Source organism: Haliaeetus albicilla, chromosome 9, assembly GCF_947461875.1.
Source record: "Haliaeetus albicilla chromosome 9, bHalAlb1.1, whole genome shotgun sequence".
In the NCBI taxonomy this organism is placed as follows: Eukaryota; Metazoa; Chordata; class Aves; order Accipitriformes; family Accipitridae; genus Haliaeetus; species Haliaeetus albicilla.
The window spans coordinates 36,674,066-36,691,164 of NC_091491.1; the positions used below are offsets into that span (position 1 = coordinate 36,674,066).

Genomic DNA, 17,099 nt, shown 5'->3' on the forward strand with positions numbered 1-17,099 from the left:
CTTTTACATCAGTGCGGCTGCACTAGTCCTCATATAATTCCTCTCAGTGTACATTAGTTTACAGGAAATCAAAATAAGGACCAAAATATTTACACTAAAGCCCAAGGGAGAGTATGTTCTTTGTGGACCATAAACACATTATCCCAATTAAAGGTCATGTATGAGCTCTCCTCCATTCACATAGTGTTACAGCTCTCTTTTTAAAAGGTCATAGGTAGGCTGTAAGTTAAGTTATAAGAATATTTTGCCTTGAGCTAGAGCATTACTTATTATAAGCAGTGCTGCACAAGCATCTAGCGCTAAATCTGCATGGAAGAACACTGCAATAATACTTGTGCCTGCTTTGACGGGGCAGTACAGGATGTCAGAAAGAAGAAATGATCACAGAAGTTATGATTATTTAATTACCAATTTCTTTTAAAAGAGGGAATAAATACTAGAGCATCAAGCTCAGATGCCAGCAGGCCTACAACCTACTTTGAGAACCCTAGGATGAGCAGATGTTGCCAGAACAGAAGCAAGACTTCTCAGTACAGTAGGGAAAGGTGAATTTTGCCACCTTAATGATTCTATCTTCATCCTTAGAGCTGCAAAATTCAATTCATGGAGTAAATAAGAAATTGAAAATGCAAAGTGAGGATGAGCTCTTCAGGTCACACCTCCGATTAAAACAAATAATCCTTGCATTAGGGGAGAACAACTAACCTCCCACACATGCCACAGGAAGCACTGGCAAAGTGCCAATCTAACATTATGTCCTCAACCATTTGCCTTCTTCCTCTGTGCCTTAAGAGAGCCTTGTATCTTCCTTTCTCTTCAGGACAAACATCTTTCATTCCACAGCAACAGCAATGAAGTAGTGAAACACTCTGTTCCACATTCCCAGATGCTATGTAGACAAATCAACTAATATAGACAAGTACTGCCCTTGCATTCATGTAACCTGACCCTTTCAGATAATACTACTACTATTATTTGGTTTCATTTTGTAAGAATCAGATTTTGAGACTTGTAAAAAAAAAAAAAAAAGAAAAAGAAATCACATGTTCATATGGATATTTCTCCTACCTGCCACTTGCAGAAACAGTTAAAAAAAAAAAAAAAAAACAAACGTGTGTATGTGGTGCCAGACAGCAAAACACACATGCATGGTATCAATACAAAGGTCAAGAATGAACAACACATAGAACAATATACTATTATTTTCTTTGTAGCAAAAAATGTGGTATGGATTTAAGTTGATCACCTAAAAATACAAGCTGCCATATGCACTTGCCAGAACTGTTGAACTGATCTATTCTGCACATAATCATTTAAAATGCCTGTTAGAGAAACCTAATTGGGCTGCCCTGCTATGATTTTAAAAATTGCTTGTTTTGATTACCTGCCACTCAGGATCTCTGTACCACTCTTCTATCTTCTAAAAGAGATGCTATTATATTTGTTTCCACCATGATAGTTCTTAAGTTAACACATATACCCACACACATCACCTACCTTATCAGACTTTTGTCTCAACTGTTCATGTGTAGGAGGAAAGACTAATTCAGGAGAAAAACATGAAGTTAAAAACAAGCATTTAAGTACCCCATAAGCAGGGTAAAAAGAAAGATGATTAGTACTGCAATTAATTCTACTTAAGTGTAGATGATACCCAGCCTTTCTTCTCTTGAAACAAATGGATTTCTTTCATCACTCACAAGATAACTAGTGTCACCTGTCCATCTCTGATTAGCTGATACCAAAGACAACCAGTTTTTGATGAGCAGGATCAGATGCCTTCAGTATCTCTGTCAATGCAAACGTAAAGCTCTTTTCATGGAGAATACAAGCCATACTTTTTAGTGCTGAAGCAGAAGACTCTGTCATTCTTACAGGGGAAATAAATCAGAAGTCAAGACCCAATTCTCTTCTGTCATATAACAGTATAAATCAGGAAAAATACACTTAAATCACCAGGGTTACAGCATTTTATAGAAATACAAGTGAAACTAGAATTCCATCCTCAATCTTTTCTCTATTATCAGCACAATGAGACTGAAAAAACCCACAAATGCAAACACAAAGCCATTTTGCAGAATAAGTGAGATATGCCCCACAATTGTGAAACTAGCTCTAGGGACTAATATTTTTAAAAAGATCCAAGGAGAATCAAAAGGAAAATTGAGAATTACACACAGGTGAGAATTAAAAAAAAAAGTTTTAAAAAAGGAATTCAGATGAAGAGAGAAGGCATTTGGATGAGATGTGCTGTTCTCAGATTAAACTCAGTTTATTCAAAAGCCTTTGGTTCCAGGTTCACTTGCTAGTCACCTACTTTGGTTTACAAAGATGTATTCCAAATACCCTTTGCTCTGAAGAGGCATTAAGTCACTAGATAACCAACCAGGATACTGTTTTAAGAGCAATACAAGCATACAACAAACAAAAGTGAAATACATATTTCTATTGTGTTTTTCTGATTAGACTCTCTGTAGAGTCACTTTGACTCTACAAATATTCTTCTGCCATTTTAGCTCACTGTAAAATATTCGTTGAAGTGCAATGCACCTCAAGTGGTAATCTTTGGCAAAACCAAGATTTAACAGAGACTTCACTTGCTTGTCTGAGACATATCAATTAATTTCAAACACTGAATTTCATACTTTGAGGAAGATGTATGAGCTCTCTGAAGTTGATATTAAGCGTATAAAGCGTATAATTTTCTTTTGTGTATAATGATAACTTTTGTGCAATATGTAAAAAGGTGGTTGCAAGAAAGAATAAAGATCACCAGTGGAAGAAAGGGAAAAGAGAGATTAATCTTCAACTGTGATGACTTCAGTAGATGAAAAAAAAATTTCCAAATGCTACTGTGATAGAAGACAAGCACAGGTCATCTGAGAAAGTTGTAGAAACTTGTAGACTGGAAGCTGAAACACATCAGAGAGACTTATTTTTGCAGTAGGATGAGGAGGAGTTGGATCCAGTGAGTGCTTGAATTCCTTACCCGTTTTGTTTCTGTATCACCAAAGGCGCTTTACATATTCATTTGTATGTACATTTTACCTAATCACAACTTATGTTTGGAATCTGTAAAATAAAATTCTCATTTCCTTTATAGGAAAAACAAGAAACGAAGCAAACTACATATTTGTGTTTCATTTATAACAATGATCCATTAATTTACAGGGAGAAAAAGATTTTATGTAATTTTTTTTCCCCCCCAACTCCCCGGAGTCCCAAAGAAGTATCTACTGCAACATAATTGGTTCCAAAGCACCCTCGATTCTGTACATTGAGTTCCATTTTAGCTGTGAAGGCAACTGTTTTACAAGCTTATTTGAAGATATTTTGTAAATAAGATTTATGATACTTTCGTGGTGTTTCGAGTTAATTAAATATTTTGAGTGACAACTGCAAATAACTACCGCTACTTGTTTTAAATAAAAATCTAATCACTACACAAAGCTTAATAAACAGACCAAATAGAGCAAATAAAATGCAAACAATAAAATACACCATCTAAGACAAGCTTTTTAAAAATAATGAATCTAAGATCAAATAAGATGTTTTGTAATTGGCATGAAAGACAGAAATTTAAAAACATAATACTACTATGGAGTTCATGTACACTAGCTACCATGTCAGCCTATGCTCTATAACATTATATTCTCTTTTGTTCATAAGTTATTACGTGGTAGACTACAGCTTTACCGTTTCAGAGTTAAAATGACCTTAAATAAGTGTTCCTCTCATCCTAGTGCCAACTTGAAAGAATAAAACAACTTTAAGTGTTTTTGTATTAATTTTTGCATGTCACTTAAGTAGCCTAAATTACTACTTTTCTACTGAATTTCAACCTTTTTAATTTTTTGACAAAAGTTTAAAATAAACGTGTTAAAGTTACAGGATTTTAAAAAGTATATTTGACACTTGTCCATTTCATGACAGAAATGTAAAAAACTATTTGAGTATTACTGAGATTTCAGAACAGATATTTATTAAATAACTATCACTCTTAGAAAATGTGGATAAACTAAAGATAACGCTTCCACAAATGCTTAGACATATTTTTGGACTCCAGATTGCATTTACCAAAATTAGTAGGTGATCTTGAAAATTCTAGTTAACCAGAATGTAGCAAATCCCTTCCTGACCATCACAGACACTGGTCACATGTAAACAGCAGGAAGACCACCTAAGTCTCTATTCACACAAACCCATGAGTTGTTTATTAATCTCAATTTTTCTTTTCCATTCAGACACAGCATGCAACCATTTTCTAGGAGCGCTCAAAAGCCTATGCAAAAAAAAATCAGCAACAGCAATAAATCAGAACTTGATCCGCAGCTTTTTTTAAATCTTTACAACTAAAATTAAATGTGATTGTTCTCATTGTTAGAGGAAAAAATGAACATGATAAAACTGAGAGGAAGCTAGTTTCTAACTTGATCTTTTTGTGTGTGTTTGTTTTTAGAAGATTCCCTTCTTCCAATGGCAAATTTCTTATTGAAGGTAGAACATTCAGCCTTCTTCAAGTAATTATACAGTAACATATCGAATTAAGAAGAGGGAGACATGATACAAAGTTGAGAAGTTAGCATCCCTCCAAAATGTTAGAAGGCTCTTCTTGAAATAGAGCCTAAGCGTTAAAGTCTTAAAATAGATGGCTACAAAACAGGTTTTGAAATCACCTTCAAGGCTCTGCCAAGAGACAAAGGTTTGAACTGTATGACCTTTTACCAGCCAAAAGAAAGCTTTTTGCAGAAACTTCAAGAAAACTATTTCCTGCATTTTTTCTTCTCCTGACATCACAGATTATCAGCGGCAAAATTTTTCCCTGTTATATTCAGTGAAGTCACATTCTGTGTGCACTTAAAGACAGGAGTAGTAATACTATGGGAATTATGCTTCTTTGACTCATTGAATAAAAATGCATCTCAACTACATTACTGATTAAAACCTCATGAATAATTTGGAAAATACAGAGATTTTTCATATATATTTGATTGGCTTGAAATTACTTTTGAAATTTCCTGGTAATTCAAATTTCCAGTTTACAAAGAGTACCGCTATCCTCCATTCTGGCCCTATTTAGTAGTTTTTCACACTGGGCAAGACACCACCACCAGAATATTCTGGTGGTGAAGTGAACAGATGAATAGGGCATGAAAAATGAACGAACAGGGAACCCCTAGAATAGTTCAAGTTGATGCTTGCGATTATTCAAGCTATGAAAGCTTTAAATGGATATGGAATGTTTTTCCCCACTTCTTCCACAATTTTGAATCACTATATAGCATTCCCTTTTTATTTTGCATGCATACATTAGCCGACACAAACTTTTGGACCTGAAGAAGTCATCAAAGGCTTTTACTAAGTTCTTACCAACAAAGATGCTTAAACTTAAATGTTAAGATTTCCCCCCCCCCCCCCCCCCTTTCAATGACTGACACTGAACTGGTCAGATGTTTGGGTTTGGTTTTTTTTTTTTTTGGCTTTTTTTCTTCCCAAATTTGGGTATTTATTATATAGTTATGCTCATAGAATAGACACAGGAATTCAATTACTAGCCTTAAAAGAATCAAGGTTTTGTTTTCACATATAAGAAATGTAACTGCACCAACACTGAAATTAAAGGGACACTCTGGGTGACAAATTTACGAGGTTAAGATGTAAACAACCCTGGGTACTGAAAGAAAGGCATGTAACCAAAACGTAACAATCACCATAATTTTAAGGTGATGTCTAAACCATTCAAATTATAGCTTTGTTACTTAAGTCTATTTTGAAAATAATTCCATCTAATACATAAGTGCAGGATCAAGCACTAAACGATTATGAGTTCAGAAAGTCATGGCCACTGAATTAACACATGCACTGCAACTGGATTTGCTGAGCATGTTTGACAGATCCCGCAGGACGTGCAGGTGTATCTGAACACTAAAACACACACAAAAGTCCTCTAGCCATGCATGACAAGCCCATATTGGAAGAGAACTTCCAACCTCAAAATCTATTAGCTTGAGCAGGAACTCCATGCTGTTTACTATCCCCATTTCCCAGTGGAGCTCAGGTCGATGCTTTCACGTCAGTTACGGGCTTAGTATTCTACAGATATATTTTTACTCTTCCTGGGAGAAACAGCTTAACAAAAAAAAAACCCCAAACCCTTCCAGGTTTCTACAAATCTGTTGTTATTCCTATTCCTCTGACTTCTCAATATGTGACCTGTTTCAAACCATATGAAACAGCACACAATTTTACAATAGAAAATACTGGTAAATCATTTAAAGTCACAGTGCTTCATAAAATAAACATCTTCATGCTTGTCTAAAGAATAATCACAGCTAGAAGACATACTGAGATAGAGTGAGCAATGTGTGTCAAAGAGCACTTTAAAGGTTCCCATTTCAGAATACGAGGTTAGCACGCTTAGAAAGGCCACATCTTACTACTAAAAAAATAGATATACAATGCTTTTGGCTAGGTTAAATATCTATCACATTACTTAAAATATTTCACCTTTTTTACCATATGACAAATAAATGGTCTGCTTTTCATTATTCAGATGCAATTTTTTCCACATTGATCTGCAAACTAGAAAGTGTGTTGTGCTGCATAAAATTTGGATTATTTTTTGTCACATGCACAAGCAAGGAACATGTGGCTGTAACTGTTATGAGCCAAACAACATAACATAGTTTTAATTCTCATCTCATTTTACACTAATGTCTTGTAGATTCCAATTTAAAGATGCTTTCTTTTTTTCTGGTTATTTTACCATACACTTTCATTTTTTCACATGCATTTCTTTCCCATGTGCTGTTTGTGTTGTATAGCTCATAACTATTAAGACAACTTCATTCAAAAACATAGTTAATAATGACTAGAAAAAACCAGCAATATAAACTTTTCAATGATTTGCATTTATGTAGAAAAATTAAAATACTCAGAGCTGTCAATCCATCATCTTTCATAAGAACTAGAGTTTACTTTTAAACTCTCTACATTAAAGGTTTTCTATCACTACGAAAATGTCTTTCTATTATCAGAAGGTCAGTTCTGAAGGGAAATAACTAGGAGCAATAAGACGAAATTAAGCAATGGAATATTTAGACAGAATTGAAGTCAACTTTTCTAATACTGTAGGCTGGATAAAGTCTCTGGAAGGAAAAAATAATTCCATTCCGTAGTACAGCTTATTACATTGGACAGTTTTAATTAGATTAGAGAACAGAAGCCTAGAACCAAAATCCATTCTACAGCAGGTAAGGAATTACTGAAATCTCACATAATCCAGCACTACATTTAAAGATAATAAAATGTCTAGATTTCTTCAATTTTATCTACAATGGCTATCAAAGTTTACATTTACATTTCAAAACAAAAAACCCTGCTGAAAACATACATCATTTATGCTTTTAGCAGAAGAACTTAATATCTTAATTTCGTAAAGATAGGGAAGGACATGGAAGCAGAAAGCTCGATTCATTAGAAACAAAGGACTTTTGGCAGATCTCTAATAAGATCACAGCATAAAAACTAGTTCGCTTGCATTCCTCCTTGCTAACAAACCTTCTTCCCCCCCCATGGTTAACAGCAATATAGTTTCATAACATCAAAATGTATGAGTAGGTTTAAATGATCACCCACTGTCTGAATCAGCATTTATCTATTAAAACTGTTTAATTTGCAGGAAGAGTGAAAAAATATGCAAGAGTGGACAAAGCAACATTTTATCAGAATAAAAGCATTGTTAGCAGATGCAAAGTACCTGCTGCAACTCCAAAATCAAATCCACCATTAAATGAAACTGCTTTTCATACTGGAGAAGCAGCATCTTAACGAATTTAATAGAGCTGGCAAGGAAGTATTGTCTATATTAACAGCATCCTTTTAACGTAGTTATGAATTCCTCAGACAGGAGTTCACAGCATAAATTTCTGATTGTCAAGAGATTTTTTTGGTTGTCAACACAAATATAAAAAGTAACACCAGCAACCAATTTTAACACTAAAAGCAATAATAGGCAAAGACTGAAAATTCATGGGGAAGCTATAATCTTCTGTTATATGGCATGCAACAAGCAATTCAAATAATATTTTAATGTATTTTTTCTTCTTTACAGTCTACTGATATTGAGGCTTAGAGACCCATTATTAAATGCTGAAGGTAAAACAAAATTAACGAGAAACCCATAGAAGTTGGAAGAAAAGAATCATTGCTGACATTAATGTAAGGTTTTGTTTTTTTTTTTTTTTTTAAATCAAGAAATAATAATAGTAACAAGAATCTATACAGAAGCTTAACTTCGGTTCTACTTCAAAAAGAAAAAATAGTTTTCTGTCAATAACATCACCTTTAAATGTAAAGATGTTTTATGCCTTTTACTCCATTAATAGAAACAAATACTGATAAATAGCATGGAACAATACTTGGTCCAGTCATTTTTAATGCTCAACTCATTCTTTGATAGCTTTAAATGGCTCCTTTCCTTAGGAGAAAGGAGCAGTAAATTTTCTTGCATTCAGCAATAACGGTAGACCTGGAGTCTGATAAGCAGTGGTCATACAATCAGTTAAAAGAAAACAGCAATTAATTTATGTTTTATAACAACTTTCTTACTTGCGAAATGTTAATTATAGAAAAATTCATTAATGGCCTTATTTACAGAGAACGAATGCCAGCATCAAACCAGCCCAATTTACGAATGACGCTCTGCCAGCAAATGGTGATTCACTAACGGAGCAAGTGAATTAACAATCATTTTCCTTACAAAATAATAGTAGGCAAAAATATAACTTGGCAGTATTTCCCTCTTGTTAATGTGGACACTAATTAGCATAGTTATACAAAAAAGATTTGAATTAAACATGTCAAGGTCTCAGAATTGTTTTAATTCCTCTTTGCTTAATTAATCCAAATATTTAAATTAGCTTCTTCATGTAATTTGGTGTTTCAATCAGAATCCCACTGAATCCCACTGATAGGCACATAAAATTATTATTTGCAGACTGCTTATGTAGCTCCCTTTTGAAACCTGCAACTAAAATAAAGATGTAATCCCTTTACATAAAACATCTTTAAGAAGTCATGGTCTCTGTTAATTAGCCAAGCACTTATCCTACTCTCTAACTGACCAGCAGATCTCACACGGTACGCAACTAACTCATCGGTTTCATGATTCTTCTTTTTATCAGTAAGTCTAGAATATTCGTAACAAACCACATTTCAGCTAAAACTTCTTCCTTATTTTTCCCCACAGTTTCCAGAAATGAAGGAAAAAAAAGTGTTTTGGAAGCTGCAGTGATTAACAAGTGTCAAAAATTTTATTTTAGAAAAGCCACATACTTCAGCACAGAAAGTAAATACTGTTGTATGCATTTGCCTGTCTTAGTTTGCCAGTTCTCCACAGGTCTCTTTAAGCTACGGTCCTTGTAGCATTCATGGAGTGCTCCACATTTAGGGTGATTTTTACTCGAGTTTTCTTTCCCAGGACAAATTTTTCATTGTTTCCCGAGAATCCTAACACTTAAGCTTTGTAGGCATTTGTAACATGCATTAATTGTCCCTATGAAAACATTCTTCCTCTGTTTTACTGAGATGGAGTGCCCATAATTTTAGTGCAACAGTGAGCATTGACCAAAACCCAACTCTGTCCTTAGTGCAAATGGTGAGCAGATCTGTCTTCCCTCCTCAACACTGTTTAGGAATAAGAGAAAATAATACAAGCTGGTCTCTTTTGTTGTGGTCTAAAAATGGATGTATTACTTTTACCACTGAATCCAAAGGTACAGTGCGGTATCTTCCATGTATCCATAAATTATGGAAAGTTTCTATCTAACTCAACAAGACTGGCTATTTTCTCTTTTCATTTTGAAATGGATTGATATTATTAATTCTAAATTCCTGTTTCACCTTCTTTTCTGTTCTAACAAACCTAATTTCAGAGAATTACTCTTACAAATTAAAATGATCCTTCTCTCTCACTGGACTTTTTAAGCACTTCTTTTTAACCTGCACCTGTTAACAAGAATCTCATATGAATGGACTCACAATTTCTTCAAGATGAGAAGAGCTCAAAAAAGTCACATCTTGCCACATTTGCGCTATCATAATTTTGTGGTAATCTGTAATTACATTGTCTTCTTGGCAAGTACTGGAAGTAATATCAATATTCTTTATAACTAGATCAGTCTTCAAGAGAAAATCTCCTAGACACATGGCAAATTGTGAGTACCCGTGGGAACAAAAGAAGATCTGTGCTGGGCTGCTCCATCACTGTCAATATCCTTGACATGAATTCAGAAATCTAGCCAGCATTTGGAAGCAGTAATTCCTGCAAATCTTTTTAATGTCACAAACTGTATGACAGTTGCATTAATTACAAATAATATTACCCTACAAAAAAAAAAAACCACAAAAAAACAAACCAAAAAACCACCCCTATACAGATTACCTCGCATACATTTTGTCCTTTTCTTTTTAAATGGGGCTTCAAGGTAAACATGCAGAATGGATACAATCTCAAGAATAAAGCCTTAGCCACTAAAAAATCAGAGGTGAGATGGAGGGTGTTTACTGGAAGAGCAAAAATGAAGTTCTAGTCATGTTTTACTGACTGTTAACCAATTAACTGGTGCAAGGACTGCTAAGAGAGGCTGTGTCTGTACTGCTTGATAGGATACAACTGCTATTACAACATGACTTACAAAACATTACAACATCACACCCAAATGCACCACAGAAATAAAGCGGAAGTGAAAAAGAGATTTCCTTTGCTTTCTCTCTGAAATAGAGGGCGTGACCGTAACTCTTACTAATATGGCGTTTATTAGAATAAAAGAATCAAATCTTAAGAAAGTGATAAATAGATAATAAAGAAAGTGTCTGCTGCACACTTCCGGACAGTTTAGTTTTCAGATCACTGTCATGGATCATACTGTGAAGTTAAAGAAAGAAAACGAGAAAAAACCAAATAGCTCAAGCACCTAATGTAATAAATTTATTCCTTTAAATGGCAAAGACCTGTTTTCATGGAGATAGGACTGCAAACACCAATAGGTTAGCAAAAGGCTAGCAACCTATCAGAATACTATTTTTTTGCAAATACAGCAGCTAAAACTTATAATAAAATCTTAACTGACATATCCATAACACCTGTAGACTCATATATACAACATTATAAATACATTTCCACAAATAAAAGACTTTTTCTCCCTGAAATTATTTTGCATTGCATTTTTCACAATACTTACACAGAATAAACCAGATCCTTTCCATGAGGAAATTACCACCTAATCACTGGACAGGAGGAGTGGTTAAAACATTGCTAAGAAGCAATTTGACTGATATCATTTTACTAACTTAGTTGGACAACAATTGCCAAGCAAGATCAGTCTTAAACTCCATTTCATTCAAGATGCTACTTAGTACCAAATGCTTCAGAGGCAAGTCAAAGAAACATCAGAATAACCTAATGAGTTTTAGCTTGGCAAATTTATGGAAAAAACATCTCGAAAGCATACTTTATGAAAGTTAAATCAAACTCTATTTTATGCAGGCCACTTTACACTGTTTTTATCATTTAGTATGTACCTTATATTATTTTCAATTCATTTTAAATATTAATAAATTCAGCAACCTCAGAAATGGCAATAATGTCATTATTTTAAAGCCTACGTGCACTTACACCAGTGTAACTACAGAATATTCTGACTGCAGACTAGTTACAAAGGCATAGCTGAGCACTGAGCCTGACGTACTTACTTTAGACTGTATTTATTATAGTAAGAGTAATACTATCCCTGTGTGTCAGGATACATCTGGTAAATATACATGTTTACATGCAAATTGAGAAACAGTCTGGAAAGATCAGATTAGCAAGAAAAAAATGTGCTTTGTGCTAAAGAATAAAAAATATGCTACTTTAAAGCTGCCAAAAGGTGAAAAATGCCCTGTAAGGCATGCAGGTATGGTGAGACTTGGTATAATGAGCTGTTGAAGTAAGTTATCCTTTCCAACCTCTTATTACACCTTGTAATTTTTTAAATAAAATTTAACGTGCTTACTTAGTAGAAACAGTTCACGTGTATTTGTGAGGTTAAAATGCTTAAACAAAGCAACCTCCACCTATAGTTATCTAAAACCAACCAGCATCAGTGGGGTTAGCCATGTAACCTCATAAACCACATGTGAAAGAAAGTATTTTATTTCTAACCTCTGCTGCCAGTTGCTGAAGAGAAGGGGATGCAACAGGGTGTAAAGTTGAGTTGCCTCTGACTGGATCATGGAGGCTAACGTAAGCCACAACATTTCTTTGAAGAACTCTCTTGAGATCCTACGACACAAGCAGAGCAATGGTTATTACTATGCATCATTATAATTAAGACTTGTTTTGTTCTTTCAGTTCCTTCTAGGGAAAAACTGCACCCTACGTTTTTGTCCTCTGTAATTCCCTAAGTATTACTTAACTACTACTTCTTACAATATGCTGTTAAGAACTTCAAAGGATATCTTAGTGTTATTTCTCTATATAGCAGAAATTATAATTCCATTTCACACATCATCTCAACAAAATGCAATCAGGCCTCGGAGGAATTAAAAATGACTACACTTGTAAGGCCAAAAATGAAAACATTACATACTGTGAAACAACGTGATGGCCTTTTAAACTTATGCCTGACAGAAAACAAACTTCAAAAGCAATCATTATCAAGAGTTAAACGTACTCAAATTTTGAGAGACTAAATTCAGATTGGAATTGCATAACTTTCCCAGTGTTTTCATTTTATTATTTTTTTAGACTACAAAAATATTATGTACAAACTGTTTCAATTATTATCTCTTTTTAAAAAAGATCCCCTTTGCCTTCTCAGTAATGAATTATTCTTTGCATGAAGTGGCTCTTTATATTGAACGGAAGGGGTGTAACGCAATTACATCTGATGTAAAGCTGACTTGAAGTGGAACTAAACAAATTTTGCTTCCAGCCTGGATCTTTTCAATTTCATTTTTTCACCCCCTCTTGTTTTTGAAGAATAATCATGTTGGAAGTATGAAACTTCAATGAGAGCTAGCCGCTTGTCACGCATGATAAAAAGCAATTAACTCTTCATTTTATCTACTGTTTTAGTTCAGCAGCCATGAACCTCTCTGCTAGCTATTCCTTAATTTATCAGCTGAAGTCCACTGTAATCATACACGATCAACAATACTCTGATGAGGTATTTTCTTTCAATAAGCTGATTTCTATTCTGTTGAAAGTAAGAGCCCAAGGAATTGTCTGTGTCAGATTGTATCTAACTCCTTTAGCACAAATATGTGAAAAGTGAATCAGCACTAGCCATGGAGACACTGAAATGTTTATGTAATTAATGTAAACTATAGTACGGTTCTCTTCATTCAGTGTGCTCTTGATTCAGTTTTCCCCACACTAAGCTTATAAATTAAAATTTAGTAACTGTTGAACCCCCAAAGAAAAACAGCCCTCTAAGCTGGGCCTAGGTCTTTTTTGAGGCCTTCCCCCCTCTACCAAACTCTGGCAATGCCTTCTTTTACAGTCCTCTGCTGCATCAGCGAGGGGAAGCAGCTCACAAAAGTACTGTACATGCAGCCTTCACAGCTATGGCAACAACTTGCCATCTCATTATCACACATGCTCTGTTCCACAGGAATTGTCTCTATAGATGTTTTCACTGCATTTGCTATGGAGTACACAAACGTACACAGACAGACGTCACAGACCAGTTAATGAACCATAATATCTATGTGGTAATTTCGTATTGTTTTCGTGCTTTCAACAAAAGTAATCGCTATTGCAATGAATCCTTCTAAAATTATTTTACCTCTGCCCATTCATATGAACCAATGTTCCCAAATGATGTTCCTCCCCACGAGCAGAAAACAATGGTCCGGTCAGGTCTCCAGCCCCTCTTAACCTTCAGCATCAAGGCTTGTAGAAATGCTGTGATGATAGCAGTGCTACTGGCCCATTCTTGTCCACCATAAGTATTCAAACCGTTGTGATGACTACCAACGATGACGTATCTGTCTGAAATGTGTGTGTGGGGAAAAAAAAAAAAAAAAAAGACAGACGAGAATCTTATTTCTTCTGGATACCAGCATTAAAAGAATTAAAAAACCCCTAAAAGATGAACTGTATTAGTAGTCTGTAATGTCGTTAATACAACACAATGCTGTCAACAAAAATTTATATGATCATGTGCAAGACAATCATACAATATACATACATAAAACTGTGAATACTACTTAAAAATAAACTAGTAAATAAATGTATGTATATACTTCCCTAATTTAATCCCTGTGCCCTTGCCTTCATTGTTTGCTTACTACTCTCCCTTCTTATAAATCTGATATATACCACAGCCAGGACTTTGTCATATAGAAAATCTAATGAAGTTCCATGCTCACATTAGAGTGTTATGAAAAGCCACAAATGAATAAGCAGGAAACTCCATCTTCAATACTTATTAGCGTCCAAAAGAGAAAACAAAAGGTGTGGTAGTACAATGAGGAACATAGAGAAAAATACACAAAGTATTAGTACTCCCTCACCTGGAAGACTGTGTTCAGTGCTCACCACCCTATCTCAAAAAACACATTGCAGAAACAGCAGTTGAGAAGCTGGTAACCAGAACGGTTATATATCAGGACTTAGACTTCCATGTAAGGAGACACTGAAAAGACCTGGACTGCAGGTTTAGAGAGGAGACATGACAGAGGAATAGAGATAATGAATGATACAGAAACGGTAAGTCAGACCTAGCAACTTTGATGATACTGGAAAGAAAGTATTTTACAAAATGAAAAGCAAGAAGTTTCAACCTGAAAGAAAGAACATGCCCCATTGTTATCCAGAAAAAACCCCCACAATTTTTTTCAGAGAAATCAAATGAAATCGTCGTCTCTCAAGACATAATATATAATCCAAATACTAACTCACAAGTTTAAAGAACCTTATTTTATTCCAAATGGATGATGTGGTGTGAAACAACATGAATGACTAGCGCGTCTGACGTGTCAAGAAGTCTAAACAGAGTTATGCCGAATGACTTATTAAAATATTAAACCTCCTGTGTGAGATGAATTCACACCTGAAGCCTCTTGGAAGGATTGCTTACTGGTTGTGTTCTGATACTTAGTAAAGTCTTGTTCTGGTCCAGATCTAGACTTTAAAGGTGTTCTTTCCGTATTTCATGATACCAATAGAGAACAGAAGAATTGTTATCAAGTGATGTCAGATCCACAACAATCTCTGGGTGTCAATTGGGATCTAAGAAGTGCAAAAAGTTTTGGTTTTCTTTCTTTATCCAAGGGGATTCATTCTTCACTGTTGTCAGTACACTGGAATGTAGCAACACACAGGTGGTAAAATGCCCATGTTTTATAGTTGCTTATAAAATTAAGTATCTACTCCTCAGTGTTTTTTTGCAATGACTGCTGTCTAGAAACAAGTTTAACCGAACACCAACATACTTTGATTATAAAACCATTCTCTATCAAACTGGACTTTTACCAGTTTTGTTCAACAAAATACATGGTGATGTTGTTTTATAAGGAATCAAAAATGTTTTACAAACAGGGGCTCTGTTATGTACCTATAACACAACATTTTCAGTCAGCTGCCTGGGAGGCGTATAGGTATGTAAATGAAATTTTCTTTCTAAAAGCAGATATGCAAAATGTAAATCTAAGTGTACATAATAATTTAACGTAACAAAATGCAATCTAAATCACATAATTTTGCAACTTATGTGTTGCATCATGAGATGTTTAATAATAAGTTGCACTGACAGTGAAAAATCATAGGATCTTTAACTCACTTAATGTTAGGGAACAGAAATGAATGGCCTTACAGGCTTCTAGGTCATTAGAAGAAGCACCATTAACATAGAGTGATCAGACAGCATCAATGCTTACTCCGTATTGTAATCTCTGTTCAGTCTGTGAACAGCATATGTGAAGGGGACTGTAAAGAGACCTTATGTAAAATAGTATAGGACATCTTGATGGAGAAGAAAACTACAAGCAGCAACTTACTGTAGGAGATGCCAGCTGAATGAACAGGGGTAAAACATAACAGCTGGTGCCTCCTTTGAAATTCTTCATTTTTGCACATCTTTCCCTCTTGAATAGAGGCAATACCCTGAAGCAAATGGCTACATGAAAAGCATAGGAGAAAGAATGGTCATGCTTACAGAGGCAGCAGCTGTCCTTTCTCATAATCATTTGCTGACGCATGTAGAGAAAGAGATCACATGGTAAGAAAAAAGAGAAAGAAAGGACTAGAGAGAGAGGAAAAATATATCCATCAGATACTTTTGAGAGTGATAAGATGGGACAGTGTTCAGGGTAGCGATGGGCTGGACAACAGGGATTTATCATTAAAAAAGAGTGACTTTATACTATCTTCTCTTGTTATACATCCCATTTTCAACCATGTTCAATAGAGCTACAAAATCAGTGTTAAGTTTTTCAGGTTTTAAAAGGCTACCAACTACCACATTTCCTCTGCTCCTAAATCTTTTAATATCTTGGTTGGATTTCAGATGCTTATTGTTACTCCTCAGATCAAATGTCAAATAAGATCACCATTACATGGATGTGTTCTTGTGTGTGTTAGGAGGCCTTTAAGGAAGAAAAAAAAAACCCTAAAAAAATCCACCCTTGGTGATGCTCTGCAGTCTTTCATTACGCACTAAAGATAAATTTTGCTTTCTTTCTGCATTTCTGGGAACATGAAGGTGAATATTTCAGGTGTATGAAACTAGCAGAACCCCACCAAAATGACAGAGAATCAATGCCACAAAAACATCAAGTATTCAAATCAGTTGAGAGGGCATGTAGTATCAACCTATAGTATCAACCAGGAAGAGCAGAGAAACAAATGAAAGTTTAACATTGATTCTGTACAAAATGTTACCCAGAGTGCATTACATGCTTAACTTGTGCCTACATTAGAAGCCAGTTGCTATGGCCCTTGTTCAGCAAGACATTTCCAGGACAAACTGTTGGCATCTGGGTAGCACTATTGACTTCACTTGATTACATATCCTCGAAGTCTTAAAGTTAAGTATATACTGACATACCTT

The 17,099-nt window shown here is 34.9% G+C and overlaps 1 protein-coding gene across 2 annotated transcripts in view; it reads right to left on the bottom strand.

Moving 5' to 3' along the window:
* NAALADL2 (N-acetylated alpha-linked acidic dipeptidase like 2) overlaps positions 1–17,099 on the bottom strand; it is a 505,644-nt gene that overhangs the window by 118,254 nt on the left and 370,291 nt on the right. For both annotated transcript variants that reach the window (XM_069792699.1, XM_069792700.1), the window contains exons 10-11: positions 13,833–14,038; positions 12,206–12,325 (exon numbers count right to left, since the gene is read on the bottom strand). In XM_069792699.1, the coding sequence (XP_069648800.1) occupies positions 12,206–12,325; positions 13,833–14,038 (326 nt within the window). The remainder of the gene's footprint in view (positions 1–12,205; positions 12,326–13,832; positions 14,039–17,099) is intronic.